At 33.9% G+C, this 15,598-nt stretch overlaps 2 protein-coding genes across 2 annotated transcripts; one reads left to right on the top strand and one right to left on the bottom strand.

The window, feature by feature from the left end:
- Positions 1–1,553: 1,553 nt before the first annotated feature.
- Positions 1,554–4,695, bottom strand: LOC140882573 (chorismate mutase 1, chloroplastic-like). The gene is made up of 6 exons (XM_073288649.1): positions 4,216–4,695; positions 3,006–3,228; positions 2,850–2,936; positions 2,578–2,721; positions 2,136–2,228; positions 1,554–2,033 (listed from the first exon to the last, which is right to left on the bottom strand). Exons 1-6 carry the CDS (start codon positions 4,395–4,397, stop codon positions 1,797–1,799), a joined length of 966 nt encoding a protein of 321 aa, XP_073144750.1. The 5' UTR covers positions 4,398–4,695; the 3' UTR covers positions 1,554–1,796.
- An 8,838-nt stretch (positions 4,696–13,533) lies between these two features.
- LOC140877191 (secreted RxLR effector protein 161-like) lies at positions 13,534–14,623 on the top strand. The gene is made up of 2 exons (XM_073280723.1): positions 13,534–14,124; positions 14,552–14,623. The coding sequence occupies exons 1-2, from the start codon at positions 13,534–13,536 to the stop codon at positions 14,621–14,623; spliced, it is 663 nt and encodes a 220-aa protein (XP_073136824.1).
- The last annotated feature ends 975 nt before the right edge of the window (positions 14,624–15,598 follow it).

The following is a 15,598-nucleotide window of genomic DNA, read 5'->3' as shown; positions in this document are numbered from 1 at the left end:
AGTCTGATTGACATAAAAACATACATTATTTACGATTTTACGTCTTTTTTTCTTTTCTTTTTTCACAAGCAGCACAATAAAGCTTATTACGACTCTAGTGTTAACCTAACAATTAAGTCAGTTGCAAAACAGTAAATTGAATTCAAATTTAACTAGCTTGTCCGGGCAAATCATAATCAATATTCATACATTTAATAGCTCAGGAATATGGTAGTCATGTGATCACGACTCTTTGTGATTTTAAAGTCGAACTCAATTGCTCTTTGAAAGATTTCAAGTGTCATATTTATTGATTAAACTTGAAGCTGTCAAACGGGTCAACGTATGTCGTGGCGAACCACCCCGTCAAAAACCCGTTGTTACGTGGGGTGGGGTGGGCCGGCTCACCATCCCTACGGGCTGAAAATCTCCAACACAACTCAACCAAGATGGGTTACAGCCCGTGCGAGTTAGACGGACCGATCTGTGGATTGGCTCACAACAAATAAAAATAAAATTAGTTTGCACCAAATTTGATGCAAACAATATTTATTCTGTTATTCATTCTTGCATTCGTTTTTAAGTATTATAAATAATGTTTAGATAATAATATAATATTTATTTTATTGTTGTAATAATTAAATATTCAACAAAAAAATTTAATTATAATTTTTTAATTAAATTTATAAATAAATGTTTAATTATTTATTTTTTAAATATTTATTTATATTAATTATAAATAAATAATTAATGATTTGATTTAATTATTTATAAATAATATAATAGTCTAATACAAATGCAAATAATTAATACATCAACACAATTTTAACTTATAAACATTTGAACACATAATACAAATAAAAGGAATATTGTTATAATATTTTCTTTCGTGTAAGATTTGATATAAATGAGTTAAAGATGAATGTTGAATTTGGTGTGGAACTTACGTTAAAACAGTGCAAAACTTGCACTAAAACAGAACTCATGGTTGGAGATGGTCTAATGTAAAATATATATATATATATATATATATATATATATATATATAATTTTTTAGGCCCGTGGGCAAACCAAGCCCGCCTCGATTGGCCTGCCTTTAATTGGATTGAAAAAATTTCAACCCAAACCACTTAAATTGTGTGGCGGGATGGATCGATCCGACGGACCTAATCCAAATTAACGGCTCTAATAAAATCCCCTTAATTATTGATGAATGAAGTTGATTTTTAGTTAACTCAGCTTATAAATTGGTGATTGGCACAATGAGCATCGCATCATGATTCTCTTGATACATATTGATAGTACCTAAAAAAACCTTCATTTATAGTAGAGTTGATTGCGTGCATTACTCATGTAAAATCACGCGATTATAAAAAATCCTTTATAAAAAAAAATAATCTATTAGCTCTCCGTATTTTCAAATTCGAGCACACACATTTACATCTTTTCAAATTATAAGCGCACACCCTTATTTATACTTGTTTTCAGGTAAATATGTGTTCTAAATTAAAAAAAAAAACGGAGAGTTAATAGTTAATGAGATATTATCAACAATCTCATATTTTCACAAGAACAGTGCATGTAAATTGTAATTATCCCTCACCATACAATGACGAAAATCCATCCAATTGGTGTGCTAAAAATCGTAAAATTTATCCTACTCTTATAGTGAAAATAAATTTTACGATTTTTTTTTCCTTTTATTTTCACTATAAGAGCAGGACCTTATTATATTCACATGACATCCTCTTGTATGCATTGCTAAACAACCGTAAAAATGTTACATTTCTTGAAAAAACAAATCAGTGTATTTATGTTCAGTCAAGTCTTCTCAAGAGATATTCAACCTGGACTTCCTTTGTCAATGGCATGATCCAGTCCCCATACAAATCACCAACCAGGGTTGGATTTATTTTGTACGCCGGTTCAGCAATTTCTTCATATTCGTTCACATTCATCTCTTGCCCATATGTTCGGGTTTTTACTTCAACCCTTTTCTTGATCGCCTCTTCAACTGAAGGGTATGTCAGCAAATCCATCAGTCGGCCTCGATCCTGCAACACAATCCAACAAATATATAGAGTAACTCAAAAGTCACATTCTTGAAACGGTTATAGCTCGCGCAGATGATTAATGGCTCAAGTGCATTGATTTACTTGTGTCTTGATGGCCGATTCATAGACATCAGGGGAAGCACGAAACTTTGCTTCTGCTACGAATTTACCATAATGAATTCTTTTAGAGAGGGCCTGCAATAGAGTTCAGCACCATTACTCTTTCCATATTGGAGCTGAATTTATGCCAAATGTCTGGCTACAGGCTAAGTTTGCATGGTATATTACTCATCACACACGAAATGAAAATTTAACACGAATCACAAATATGAGTGTAGAAAAATCGGATATGCTTCCATGTTCTCGATGTCAATGAGGCAACCTCTATCCATGATTAATGACTTAAAGTTATAAGGAGTTCGTATGGTTGGCGTTTTTAGAGTGAACACATAATTACATTTACAATGCTTGATGTCCAGATAAATAAGTTTCCCTATAGCAATAAAATCTTCGCATGCCAACTATAACTTCTCATAATGCATACCTGCAAGCAAATTGTGTCGCGAGTTGCAGCTGGTCCATAATTACCATCATCACCTTCTTTAACTAATCTTGGAAGAAGATTTTTAAAGTACATATTCCATACTTGGACATTGATATTGATTGAATTTGACGCTGGATGCAGAACCTATATGAATTTAAGAAACTATCCTTTTGTCAGAGTTAAAACCATTCAATAAAATTTCGAGGAAACTAAAATGTTAATCCTCGTTCAAGTGAGCATATGGACAAGATTATAAGGTATCTATGTTTTACCTTGGGATATTCCAGAGGGGGCAAGATTGGCTCGGGTAGGTCATGTAGGAAGAAAGGATGTTCATCTGGACACTTGTATCTTCCAACCTAAGTTCAACTAAATTAGAACTTGCATATCGTTTAAATGCCAAAACGGTTGGAAAAGAGTCGACAAACCTTTGCATGAAGCTTTTCTGTTTCCTTGACCATGAACTCAACCAAAGAGCCATTGAACCCATCAATGGCTATAGAATCGGAATCATACGTCACTGCATTATAACAAAATTGAGCCCTTCCTACTAGGCTATATATAATGCTATCCTCTTGCCGAATCAACGAATTTCTGATACCATCTAGAGTGTAGCTCTGAGTTTCATCTACCCTATTTTTCGGTGTCGATCTGAAAGAATTCAAAGAAAACTTTATAACAAGATCCAGTTGAATCGGTCAAATTTCTAAAATCAGAAAACAAGTGGTAAACATGCACAATGTGTTTTTCTACCGAGCAAGGTCATACTCTAATCCACATGATATCATCTTATTCTAATAGAGAGCACATGCAACACTAGCACAAGCAAACTAACATCTTCTTTGATCAGTAACACGGAAACAAATAGTAGTGATAAGGGACTGATCTCCACCAGAATCCACCGTAAAAAAAGCAAAAACCCATTCCACAGGACGACATGGCAAATCAATAAATAAGAAGTTGTCATAAGGTTTTCTATGAGCATGCCACCAATGCAACATCAATTCTTTAAAAAAATATGTACTTACATGTACGAGGTTCAGAACAAATATTAAAATAATGGATCCAAGAAAAAAACTAGTCTACTGGTAATCTCAAAATAGAAGTAAAAGATAAATGATTCAAGAAAATGCCCTAAACAAGAGTTTCCATATTTTACAGGTTGCAGTACATGAATTGCAAATACTCCACCAAGCATATATAGTCATCAAATAATGTGCTGCCATTTGCCATATGTGAGAAACAGAATGTCCTGATACTAAGTGCAGACCCAATATGGAAGCCGGAAGACGGATAAATAATATAAATTTCATCGTTTAATTTCGTTTAATAGCCCTGGTTTCCCATCAAAAACTCAGCTTAGGATCTTAGGCCAGCTCCTATTAAACAAGAAAGCAAATCCAATTCTGCAAAAGGCAAATCAAGATTTGAACCCTATGGTAATATGACTTGAAATTCTTAAAATATGCTCCAACCGCAAGTCATCTACTTCATTGACAAGCAAAACTACCCAATCTAGAAGAAAACATTTACAAGCCCACGTGCACACCAAAACACCTGAAATTGCGAATTAAAAAATAGGATCAAGAAGACCTAATATTTTGAAACCCAAGAATATGAAAAGGCGAGAATCTTTACCCAACCGCGGCAGCAGAAGCTTGAAACGCGACACGTATCGTTAATCTTGAACTGGGCGATCGAAAGCCCCGATCTTTAACCCATATTTGTCGAGGGAAAATGCCGCTTTGTCTTAAAACCCCGGAATCACTAGTAGGCCTCGACACAGACAAAAAGGGCGATCTCGAAAGCTTCGCATCCATTTCCCAAGTTAAAAAACTAACCCAGACCGGCTACGCTGCCGTGTGGGCCGGCGGCGGAAATGGCGGAGTCAACAACAAGAGGCCACAAAGAATGCAGTAAAAAGATCCCACTAAAGCCAAAACAGTAAAAACCAGATTTGACGCTTGGAGGGGTAGGTGGAAATCTAGATGAGCTGAACTCCGTGGAGATTGCGTCGAATGTCGATGAACATATTGTGTGCAAAAAAAAAAAATAGCAAGTCATTTCAAGTTGGGGACATCGGCATATCTGTGTAAGAGACCGGGTTCCGAGTTGCCATTCTTATTAATCATGAAAAAAAATCAAGAGAAGGGTTAAATCTTCGTATCCGGCTAAAATATTATGAGTTATGCTTTGGAGTTGAGTCATGTTGCTCTCTCATTCACATCTTTGCCGTTCGTGCACATCCTTCAATTTAACCTTTGCATTTGCATGAGACTCTGTCTCACGTGGAATTAGGTCCCTTCGGATTCAACCCTTGAAAGAAAAAAAAATCAACAGAAACATGTATTTATCAAAACTTCATGATACATTGAATTACAAAATCTAATTATATAATATCAAAATTTCATTATATAATTTATGGTGATTTAGAAGTATGATATATTGGATGTACATTTAGGTAGTGTTTGCAACATCTAAAAATAAGTGATTATGGAGATTTTCTTCACAAATTTTGAAGAAAATATTCATAATCACTTATTTAGGGGTTACAAAAACTACCTTATTATCGTGTACACTTTTGAAATTATAAAATATGAAAATTAGTGGAAGAGAAAACAATTTTATCAATATCAAAAAACTGTATAATAAAATTTGTGAAGGTCTAGATGTTAATTAATCTGGTATTAAGGGTTTTGTTCATGCTGTCCGCAGGGTCAACATGTAACATCATGATTGGTCAAAATCAGTAGGACTCGTGCGGGACCCACTGATTTTGGTCAATCATGATCTGCCACGCCACCCCCGGGCACTACCCTGGGGTAGCATCGACGTTACCGGTATTAAGATTATTAAACGAATAAACATATTATTAAATACTGATGCATGAATAAATTTATCTTTCCTAAAAAAAAAATTAAAAGGGATAAATTTATCGGGTTAAGGTGTATCAATACACAATATATATGAGTTATTTTGCACCAACCACCCTTGTGAAATATTGAAAATTCACACTTCTCCCCTGTGAAATTTTAATAGGTATCTTCAACCCTAACCTTTTAAAAAATTAGCACACTCGCCCCTTCAGATGAGTGCTTGTTGCGCACGCGCCCCTCATGCGACTGAGAAAGATTTTGATATTTTTTTGAACCAAAAACCCCTGTGAAATATTAAAAATGCATATTTGACCCCTGTGAAAATAATTTTTAAATCTATTCAACACATAATACATAATTTTTATTAAAATCTAATTATAAAATATTTAGCAAACATTTTTCGTTTTATTAATTTATTTTTAATTTTACATTTATTATGATTATATAATGTTTTTTAAAAAATATTATTATTTTATCTTTTATCATTATTTTATTAAACTTTCTTCTTGTTTCCAACTTCTCCATTAGAAATGCATTCATAAACGAGATTTAAATACCTAAAAGTACCAAAATATTAAATTAAAATGATAAGTGAATGATAAGTACCAAATATTTTTAATTTTATTTATTTTTATTTTTAATTTTTAATTTTAAATTTTAAATTAATTTATTTTTAAATAAAATTATTACTTTATCTCGTTATCATTATTTTATCAAATCACTTCGTTTTTTCAACTTCTTCATTAAATATGATTCATATATAAAGATTTAAATATCTAAAAATACCAAAATATTGAACCAAATGATAAGTTAATGAATGTTATTTTTTCGATTTAGAATTATATTAGCATGTTATTTTTTTTATTATTTATTACAAATTGTGCAATGCATATTCTCGAAAAATTTAAATTTTGGTTCAATAATATATAGTTCTAAATCGAAAAAATAATATGTTTGAACTTATCAGTTTAGTTCAATATCTTGGTACTTGAAATTATTTAAATACTTATTTATGAATGCATGTTTAATAGAAAAATTAGAAATACGAAGTGAATTTAATTAAATAATGATAACAGGATAAAGTAATAATATTTTTAGAAAATAATTAATTAATGATAATATATTTAAAATAAAAAATAATAAATAATAAAACAAAAAATGTTTTCTAAATATTTATAATTGTATTTTATTAAAAATTGTGTATTATGGGTTGAATAGATTTAAAATTTATTTTCACAGGGGTTAAATATGCATTTTTAATATTTCACGGGGGTATTTGGTGCAAAAAAAATATCAAAATCTTTGCTCAGTCGCATGAGAGGCGCGTGCGCAACAAGCACTCATGTGAAGGGGCGAGTGTGCTGATTTTTTAAAAGGTTAGGGTTGAAGATGTCTATTAAAATTTCACAGGGGAGAAGTGTGCATTTTCAATATTTCACAGGGGTGGTTGATGCCAATAACTCCAATATATATAAGTATATTAACAAAATTTGGTCATGTTGCTATCTCTCTCATGTCTCTGTCGCTCGTGCAGATCTCTCGATTTAACCTCACATGAGTCAATAGGCATTTGACTCATGTGGGATGAAGTCCACTTCGAAGTCAACCCTTTTAATATTAACTGAATTTGGTTCCGGGCTCTCGCACTTTGTCAAAAACTTTAATTTACTGGGGCTTTTTGGGATATGAAAATATTAAATATTTGATTATCATGTAAACTCTCGAGGACTTATATAAACTAGTTATTTGTGCATATGAAAATTCGCCTAAATAAATAGTGTATGTTATATTTAAAATAATTTATTATTTTAATTGTTTTTAAATTGCAAATTATACATATATAATTATAATTATAAATGAAAAATAATAAGTTTATTTAAATATAAAAATAAATAAATTATTTAATTGTTTTTAAATTGAAAATTATACATATATAATTATAATTATAAATGAAAAATAATAAGTTTATTGAAATATAAAAATACCATTCTAGATCTTAATATCATGGGAATCATAGGAAGGTTCGATCTAACTGGAAAATTTATTAGTTAAATCAATTTTTACAAAAAAAAATATAAGGAGTTTACCGAGACTAATTAAGTATATCAAGATTCAAAACAAATACCCACAATGCTCTAAAAGCCATTACTCGGCACAAACGAGCTGAAGGGTAGTACATGAATCTGAGCTACTTAATATTAACCTCGAACCTTAAAAAAAATTTTAACCAACCTTCAGATTACCATAATATCATCGACCATTACAATACCATGATCATTTCGTAGGATAGTTATGATCTAGCATAGAGGACTTAGCCTGTCATTAGGCTATGTTGGGAAATTTAGTTTTTGTATTTACAAAACAAATCCAAACTACTTAAGCATCTACAGAAAACCAAACTGATATACAGAGGTTGATGATGTCATGATGACCTACAGATACCTCGACTAAACTGAATCTATCAGTCACGCTAAAGGAACACAATTCAGTTTACCTTGCTAAACTGAATTCATCAGTCCATCCTTACTCAACTGATTATCTCAGAGATACAAAGCAGTTTACCTTGCTAAACTGAATTCATCAGTCCATCCTTACTCAACTGATTATTTCAAAGATACAAAGCAGTTTACCTTGCTAAACTGAATTCATCAGTCCATCCTTACTCAACTGATTATCTCAGAGATACAAAGCAGTTTACCCTGCTAAACTGAATCTATCAGTGTACCATTGCCCAACTGATTGCGCAAATAAATTCACAGTACTTCCGGATAAGATCGTCCGTACTCTGACATATCTGCAGATAGTAGTGCCGCGATACTAAGGGAATGTCGGCGTCAGAGATCGTTGATGATAGTGACAAATCCAACGTGAATAATTTGAATCCTATCTGAAGAATACTTTGAAATTATGACCGTTGCAAACCAAAGCTTATAAATAAGGATCTTGATCAAAGTTCAAAGGGGCTGATATCTCTGCTATTGCTAAAATTTGAAAGAAGCATCTTACGCTCAAGACTTGATCAAGAAACTCGAAAGCACAAACACTCAAAAGCATCATTCTGACCATTGAAGGGTCGATCTTTGTGCTAAAAGATTTTGAGTTGTATTTATTCTACTGTAAAATCAGTCTAGGACTGAAACCAAGGTGATATACTAGGAATTCTTGTTTAGGCAGTGTTTAAGTCCTAAATCGGATTGGGTTTGTGCAAATTGCTTGTATAAATCAAAGTCTTCTAGTGAATCCTTCCGAGGTGGAAGGAGTGACGTAGGAGTGTTTGAAATCTCCGAACATCCATAAACAATTTCTTGTGTCATTTCAGTTTACCATTCATCCTCATACTTCATACCTACTCCTAAACTGATTTACACTAAGTGTTTTAAATCTATAGCTTGACATCTTTCTGCACACATTCTGTTTGCCAAACTACATTCGACACTAAGATAAGCCTTGAACTCATTCTTAAATCGATCGAGTTCCATTTTACTTAGTTAAAACTGCTTGAAAGTATATTCACCCCCCCTCTAGACTTTCAACCGATCCTAACAAGTGGAATCAGAGAGGTTATTATCTTATTCTTAAAACACTTAAACAAAATGACTTCATTCAGCAAAATTCCTATGTTCTCAAAGGAAGATTTTGATGACTGGAAAATTCGCATGCAAGCACATCTATCAGCACTAGACGATAACATGTGGTTTGTTATCACTGACGGACCTCTTGAGATCACAAAATTCAATACTGCTATAGCCCTCTCTGGAGGTGGTCCACAATACATTGAGAAACCTAGAATTGAATGGACTGCTGAAGATAAAAAGAAGGCAAATCTGGACAATATGGCTAAGGATATCTTGTATAAACTCTTGACAAGAATAACTTTAGCAAAATCAAGACATGCAAGACTGGAAAAGAGATTTGGGAAAAGTTGATCCAACTTTGTGAAGGAAATGAACAAACAAAAGAAAACAAGCTATTTGTAGCTATTCAAAAATTTGACAACATCAAAATGAGACCAGGAGAATCAATGATAGAGTTTGATGAAAGAGTAAGCAGCATTGTTATTGAGCTCAACGGATTGGGCAAAACATATCCCAACAGGAAAGTCATTCTCAAAGTAATTCGAGGCCTTCCTAAAGAATGGGATGTGAAGACAATGGCCATGAGAGAATCGAAGGACCTGAACAAATTAGAATTGCATGACCTATTTGCAGATCTAAAAGCATATGAATTTGAGTTACAGACTTGAGAGGAAGATCAGTCTACCTCCCAATTGAACAAGGCCTTGACTGCAGTAAAAATTGAGTCATCGGCCAAATCAGAAAAGTCAGCAGAACAACTGAACAGTGATGCCATGTCCTTGTTTGTAAAGAAGTTTGGCAAGTTCATCAGAAGAAACCAAAAAGGATCACACAGAAGAAATCTCCAAAAGAAAGATTCAGTTGAAGAACCAAGAAGTTGTTTCAACTATGGAAAAACAGGACATTTCATTGCCGATTGCCCCAAACCAAAGAACTTTGACAAAAGAAAAAGTTCAAGGAATGATAGATATATCTCAAGACAGAAGCATGAAGCATTGGTTGCAAAGGATAGCAAAACCAAGTGGGCAGAAACAGACAGTGATTCAGATGGATCAAATGGCTTTTCTAGCTCAAGTGATGATGAAGAAGAAGTCAAATATCTTATGGCAAACGATCATGAACTTCCATCCACCAGTGAACATGTATTTGATTTTGGTTCTGAGGAATTTACCAGAGAAGAACTAATCAAAGCTCTTCATGATATGGCAAATGAATATCATCAACTGTCCTTAGCATTCGATGAAGTCAGAGCCAAGCAAAAGGATCTGCAAGACAACTCAACTGAACTCTCCTTTGAACAATCAGTTGAGATAAGCTGTCTTGAAACAGAGATTGTTGTGCTCCGAACGGAGAATGAACAACTCAAGATCGATATCAAGAATATTACAAAAGAAAAACATAACATGGATGAAATAATAAGATCATGAAATAAATCTTTGAGCCTGTTGACAGAAATGAATGATTCACAAAGACCACTCCATGACAAAACTGGTCTTGATTTTGGTAAGACAGTGGAAACTAGTGAATCAAGTACTCTACCCAAACTGAATATGTGCAAAGGTAAATACATAAACTTTGTACGAGCAGTTAGGGAACATGAAGATGAAAAACCTATTCTGATGACTTGGCAACAAATAGAGCAGATGAACAGAATAATATTTGGTATTGGCTTCAATCCTCATGAAACTAAGGCAGAGATTGCTAAAAGTCCTAAACAAACTAATGCATATCAACCTAATATCATGAGAGGAAATAGAAATCAATACCATAATCAACATCCAGTTCAAAAGCGATATAGAAATATCAAGGATATTGGAAAAGGCAAACAACATACAGTTTCACAAGCACATTACACTCCACTATCTAGAGCATCTAACTTAGTACGTACCTATAGGAACACAGAAACTGGCAAACTAGTTAAAGTATTCCAGGTTTGGATTCCTAAAGGATTAATCCCTCGTGGACCCAAATAGATATGGATACCAAAAGTTATTCAACCTTGTGAATGCAGGAAGCAGGTATCAAGAAAAAAGAAGAAGAATCATGGTACCTAGACAGTGGATGCTCGAGACACATGACTGGAAATGATAAACTATTATATGAGCTTGTTGAATTCAATGGTCCCATTATCACCTTTGGTGACAACTCAAAGGGTAAGACCGTGGGTAAGGGTAAGATTATCCACGGAAACATTATTATTCAAGATGTCCTATTGGTTGAAACTCTCAAATATAACTTACTCAGCATTAGTCAAATGTGTGACTACGGGCACTCTGTTGAATTTCAAAAGTTAAACTGAATTATTAAGGATGCCTCTGGTAACATTATTTTGACAGGAAATCGATATGGAAACACTTATAAAGTATGCTGGAATATTCAGTCTAGCAAACCAGTTTGCCTCGTAGCTTCCAATTCTAAGCGCAACTGGATTTGGCACAAGTGACTGAATCATCTTAACTTCAAATCAATTGCCAGTCTGAGTAAGCTCGAGCTAGTAACAGGACTGCCTAAAATTGATTTTTCAAAAGACAAATTTTGCTCAGCTTGTCAATATGGGAAGCAAGTTAGGTCATCCTTTAAAAACAAGGGTTATAACTCATCTTCCCGATGCTTGGAACTGTTACATATGAACTTATTTGGTCCAATCCCAGTAACAAGCTTAGGGGGGAATGAGGTATACACTTGTCATCATTGATGATTACTCACGTTTTACCTGGGTCATTTTCTTAAAATCAAAAGACCAAACTGCTTCTCAACTCATAAAAATATTTAAAAGACTATTTAACAAAAAATCAAGTAATATTGACAGAATCAGGAGTGACAGAGGAACTGAATTTGTCAATCAAACTTTATCTTCATTTTTAGAGCATTATGGAATCAAACATTAATTCTCAACAGCTAGAACATCACAACAAAATGGTGTTGCAGAAAGGAGAAATCGTACTCTTAAAGAAGCCACGAGAACCATGTTAGTTGACTCCAAGATTTCTCAAAAATTTTGGGCAGAAGCTGTGAACACTGCTTGCTACACTCAGAACAGATCAATGATATGCAAGAAATTTTTTAAAACCCCATATGAGATCTGGAATGGCAGACAACCAAATGTATCATACTTTAAGATCTTCGGGAGTAAATGCTTCATCCACAACAATGGTAAAAATCATCTGACTGCATTTGATACAAAGTCAGATGAGGGTATTTTTCTGGGATATTCCTCAATCATTAAAGCTTACAGAGTCTTCAACAAAAGAACTCTAAATGTTGAAGAATCAATCCATGTTATTTTTGATGAAGATCTTACTATTGATGTTGCAATTAATACTCATCAACTCTCAGATCTATTTCAAGAAATACAATTGGACAACGATAATCAGGACAAAAGTGAAGACGAAGCTTCACCACCCACAAGAACTCTTCAATCTCCTGAACCGAAACTAGTTGATCCAGTAGTTGAGGATCTTAACATTGATCAATCAGTTGATACTCACCAAACTCACACAGTTGAGGATATTTAAGAACAGCACCATGAGACCACAGAGCTTGACCAAAATAACGTAACTAGTCAAGATCCAGAAGCACAAGTGATCAGTGGAAATCAGTCTAATACTAGACTGAAATGGTCCAAAAAGTATCCACTCAATTCTGTTATTGGTAATCCTTTGGCACCTCTAAGGACTCGAGGACAAATGATTAAAGAACTTCTTCACGCAGCCTTTATATCTCAAGAAGAGCCAAAGAAAATTGAAGAAGCATTGGCTGACAGTTGTTGGATAGATGCAATGCAAGAAGAGCTAAATCAGTTTACTAGAAATGCAGTTTGGGATCTCGTTCCAAGACCAACACATCAATCAGTCATTGGCACTTGATGGGTCTTTAGAAACAAGCTCAATGAAGAAGGAACTGTGGTTAGAAATAAGGCAAGATTATTAGCTCAAGGATACAGACAAGAAGAAGGAATTGACTATGACAAAACTTATGCACCAGTAGCTAGACTGGAAGCAATAAGAATATTTCTTGCGTATGCTTCATTCAAGAACTTCAAAGTTTATCAAATGGACGTTAAAAGTGCTTTCTTGAATGGAAAACTCCAAGAAGAAGTATTTGTTGAACAACCACCAGGATTCACAAATCATCAATTCCCAGATCATGTGTATCATTTAAATAAAGCTCTTTATGGACTGAAACAGGCTCCTAGAGCTTGGTATGACACTCTAACCAAATTTCTTCTTGAACACGAATTTAATACAGGCATAATTGACAAAACATTGTTCAAATTTACTAAAGGCGATCACACTCTATTAGTTCAAATATATGTTGATGATATCATCTTTGGGTCAACGAACCCCAAATTATGCACTAGATTCTCAAAGCTAATGCAGGAAAAATTCGAGATGAGCATGATGAGTGAACTGAATTTCTTTCTTGGATTACAAGTTCGACAAATGGACAACGGAACATTCATAAGACAAACTAAGTATACCAAATAATTAATCAAAAAGTTTGGTATGGAAAACTGCACGGTTGCAACCACTCTCATGGGTGCATTAATCAAACTTGACAAAGACGAAGGGGGAATATCAGTTGATGCTACAATGTATCGAGGTCTAATAGGGTTATTGCTTTATTTAACAGCCAGTAGACCTAACATTGTTTTTGCAGTATGTTTATGTGCAAGATTTCAATCAAATCCTAAGCAATCCCATTTCATAGCTGGAAAAAGGATACTGAGGTATCTAAAGGGAACTCAAAATGTTGGCCTATGGTATGCTAAGCACAACTCCTTCAATCTAGTTGGATACTCAGATGCTGATTATGCTGGATGTAAACTGGATAGAAAAAGTACTGGTGGATCATGTCAATTCCTTGGGTATAGAATGATTTTATGGTTTAGCAAGAAACAGACATCCATTGCTACATCTACAACAGAAGCTGAATACTTAGCCGCAGGAAGTTGTTGTGCTCAACTGCTCTGGATTCAACAACAGTTGAGAGATTATGGAATTGAAGAACATGACTCCCCAATCTTCTGTGATAACACCAGCACAATTTCAATTACTTACAACCCCATTCTTCACTCGAGAACGAAGCATATCGAAGTTAGGCATCATTTTATCCGAGATCATACACTCAAGAAGAACATTCGACTGGAGTACATTTTCACAGAGCAACAGACAGCAGACATATTCACAAAACCTCTCCTAGAGTCTAAGTTTTCTTTCTTTCGAAATATTTTAGGACTTATTAATTTAGATTAAAATTAGTTTATCCATTGCAACTTGTCTACACAGTTTAGTATGATCTAAACTGAATTCTCCGCAGGGTCTTTAAACTAAATCTCTGGTGTTATTTTAATTGTTGATAATTCTTTTTTACGCATATTTTAAGGGGGAATTTCTTTTGCAGGTTATAATATAGACTCACATCAAACAAAATAAATTATAAACAACACATTCAAAATAAAAATTTACTTTATTAATAAACTCCTTTTACAATATCTATTTCTATCTCCACAACCATTTTCAGAAGGCAAAGATGCTCCTCCAAAGGGCCATCTTCCACTTCTTCCAGGCCATGGAGAAGGGTTACCACCCTTAACTCCTTCTTCAAGAGCAGGCGTTGTATGCCCTCATGACCAAGGACATACGCAGTATTTTTGATTTCAAGCACTTTTTTGTATTTCTCCAGACGTCACACCTCCTCAGGATCAAGTGCATTGGGACCTCTAAACTACATCCAAATCAGTTTTGCTCGAAGACAAGCAACTTTCTCCTCGACAAAACTCTCATGAGCAACCCTCCAACTATCCATTTCTTTTGCTTAAATTTATGTTTATTTGCACTTCACTATTTTTCTGTCTTATATAGACTGATAGTCCGGATATCGAAGAGTCTCTCGCATTTATTATATTCAGAATATAAAAAGTCTCTTACATATAAACTTTCACGAAATAAGGCACTATTTATGACAAGAAAATATCTGAAATACTGATTGCATGTAATCATTACCTGATAACATAGTTTCTCTTGCCCTTTAGTAGTTCAGTTTACCTTCACTTAGTTAACTACATTACACAATATCAGTTTAGGAAAAATCAGTTTATACACCATATCAGTTTAGGAACAATCAGTGAATGAACAAATTCAGTATAGTTAAATTAACTATTTTATTAAAACTTCGGAATCAAAAAGGTTACAATCACACACTTTTTATCTCCCTCATCTTGAGAAAAACTTCATAACTCTAGCTTGTCACCCATGCTCGAAGAGGAACAACAGTAGGATCAGTTAGCTTATTAGTTGCAATGCGAACCAATGTGATGTACTCTTTACTAAGCATCATATAGAGAATATTTTTATCCTTAAAAATATCTCTGGGTGTAAAAGTATCCAGTGCTATCATGTAGTACATTGCCCTTTGAGCTATCTCCTTAGCATCCTCAAATTTTCTCGAAGGAAATTGAGCATGATGATACATATGGAGCTCTTCTATTTTTAGCCAGACCTTCATTACTTTTTCAAAAACACGTTCTTCAATCTTTCTCTTCTCAGCTTCAAAATATTTGTCACGACA

The sequence above is a fragment of the Henckelia pumila genome, chromosome 2, assembly GCF_033568475.1.
Source record: "Henckelia pumila isolate YLH828 chromosome 2, ASM3356847v2, whole genome shotgun sequence".
Lineage (NCBI taxonomy): Eukaryota > Viridiplantae > Streptophyta > Magnoliopsida > Lamiales > Gesneriaceae > Henckelia > Henckelia pumila.
Note: the sequence above shows the minus strand (reverse complement) of the source record. Positions and strands in the feature narration are given on the sequence as shown.

Coding starts and splice junctions, on each gene's coding strand:
- LOC140877191 (XM_073280723.1), top strand. CDS start 13,534: ATGGAAAACTGCACGGTTGCAACCACTCTCATGGGTGCATTAATCAAA. Junction 14,125..14,551: donor CGAGAACGAAGCATATCGAA/GTTAGGCATCAT, acceptor AACCATTTTCAG/AAGGCAAAGATGCTCCTCCA.
- LOC140882573 (XM_073288649.1), bottom strand. CDS start 4,397: ATGGATGCGAAGCTTTCGAGATCGCCCTTTTTGTCTGTGTCGAGGCCT. Junction 2,937..3,005: donor CAGAAAAGCTTCATGCAAAG/GTTTGTCGACTC, acceptor AGTTGAACTTAG/GTTGGAAGATACAAGTGTCC. Junction 2,229..2,577: donor GCGACACAATTTGCTTGCAG/GTATGCATTATG, acceptor ACTCTATTGCAG/GCCCTCTCTAAAAGAATTCA.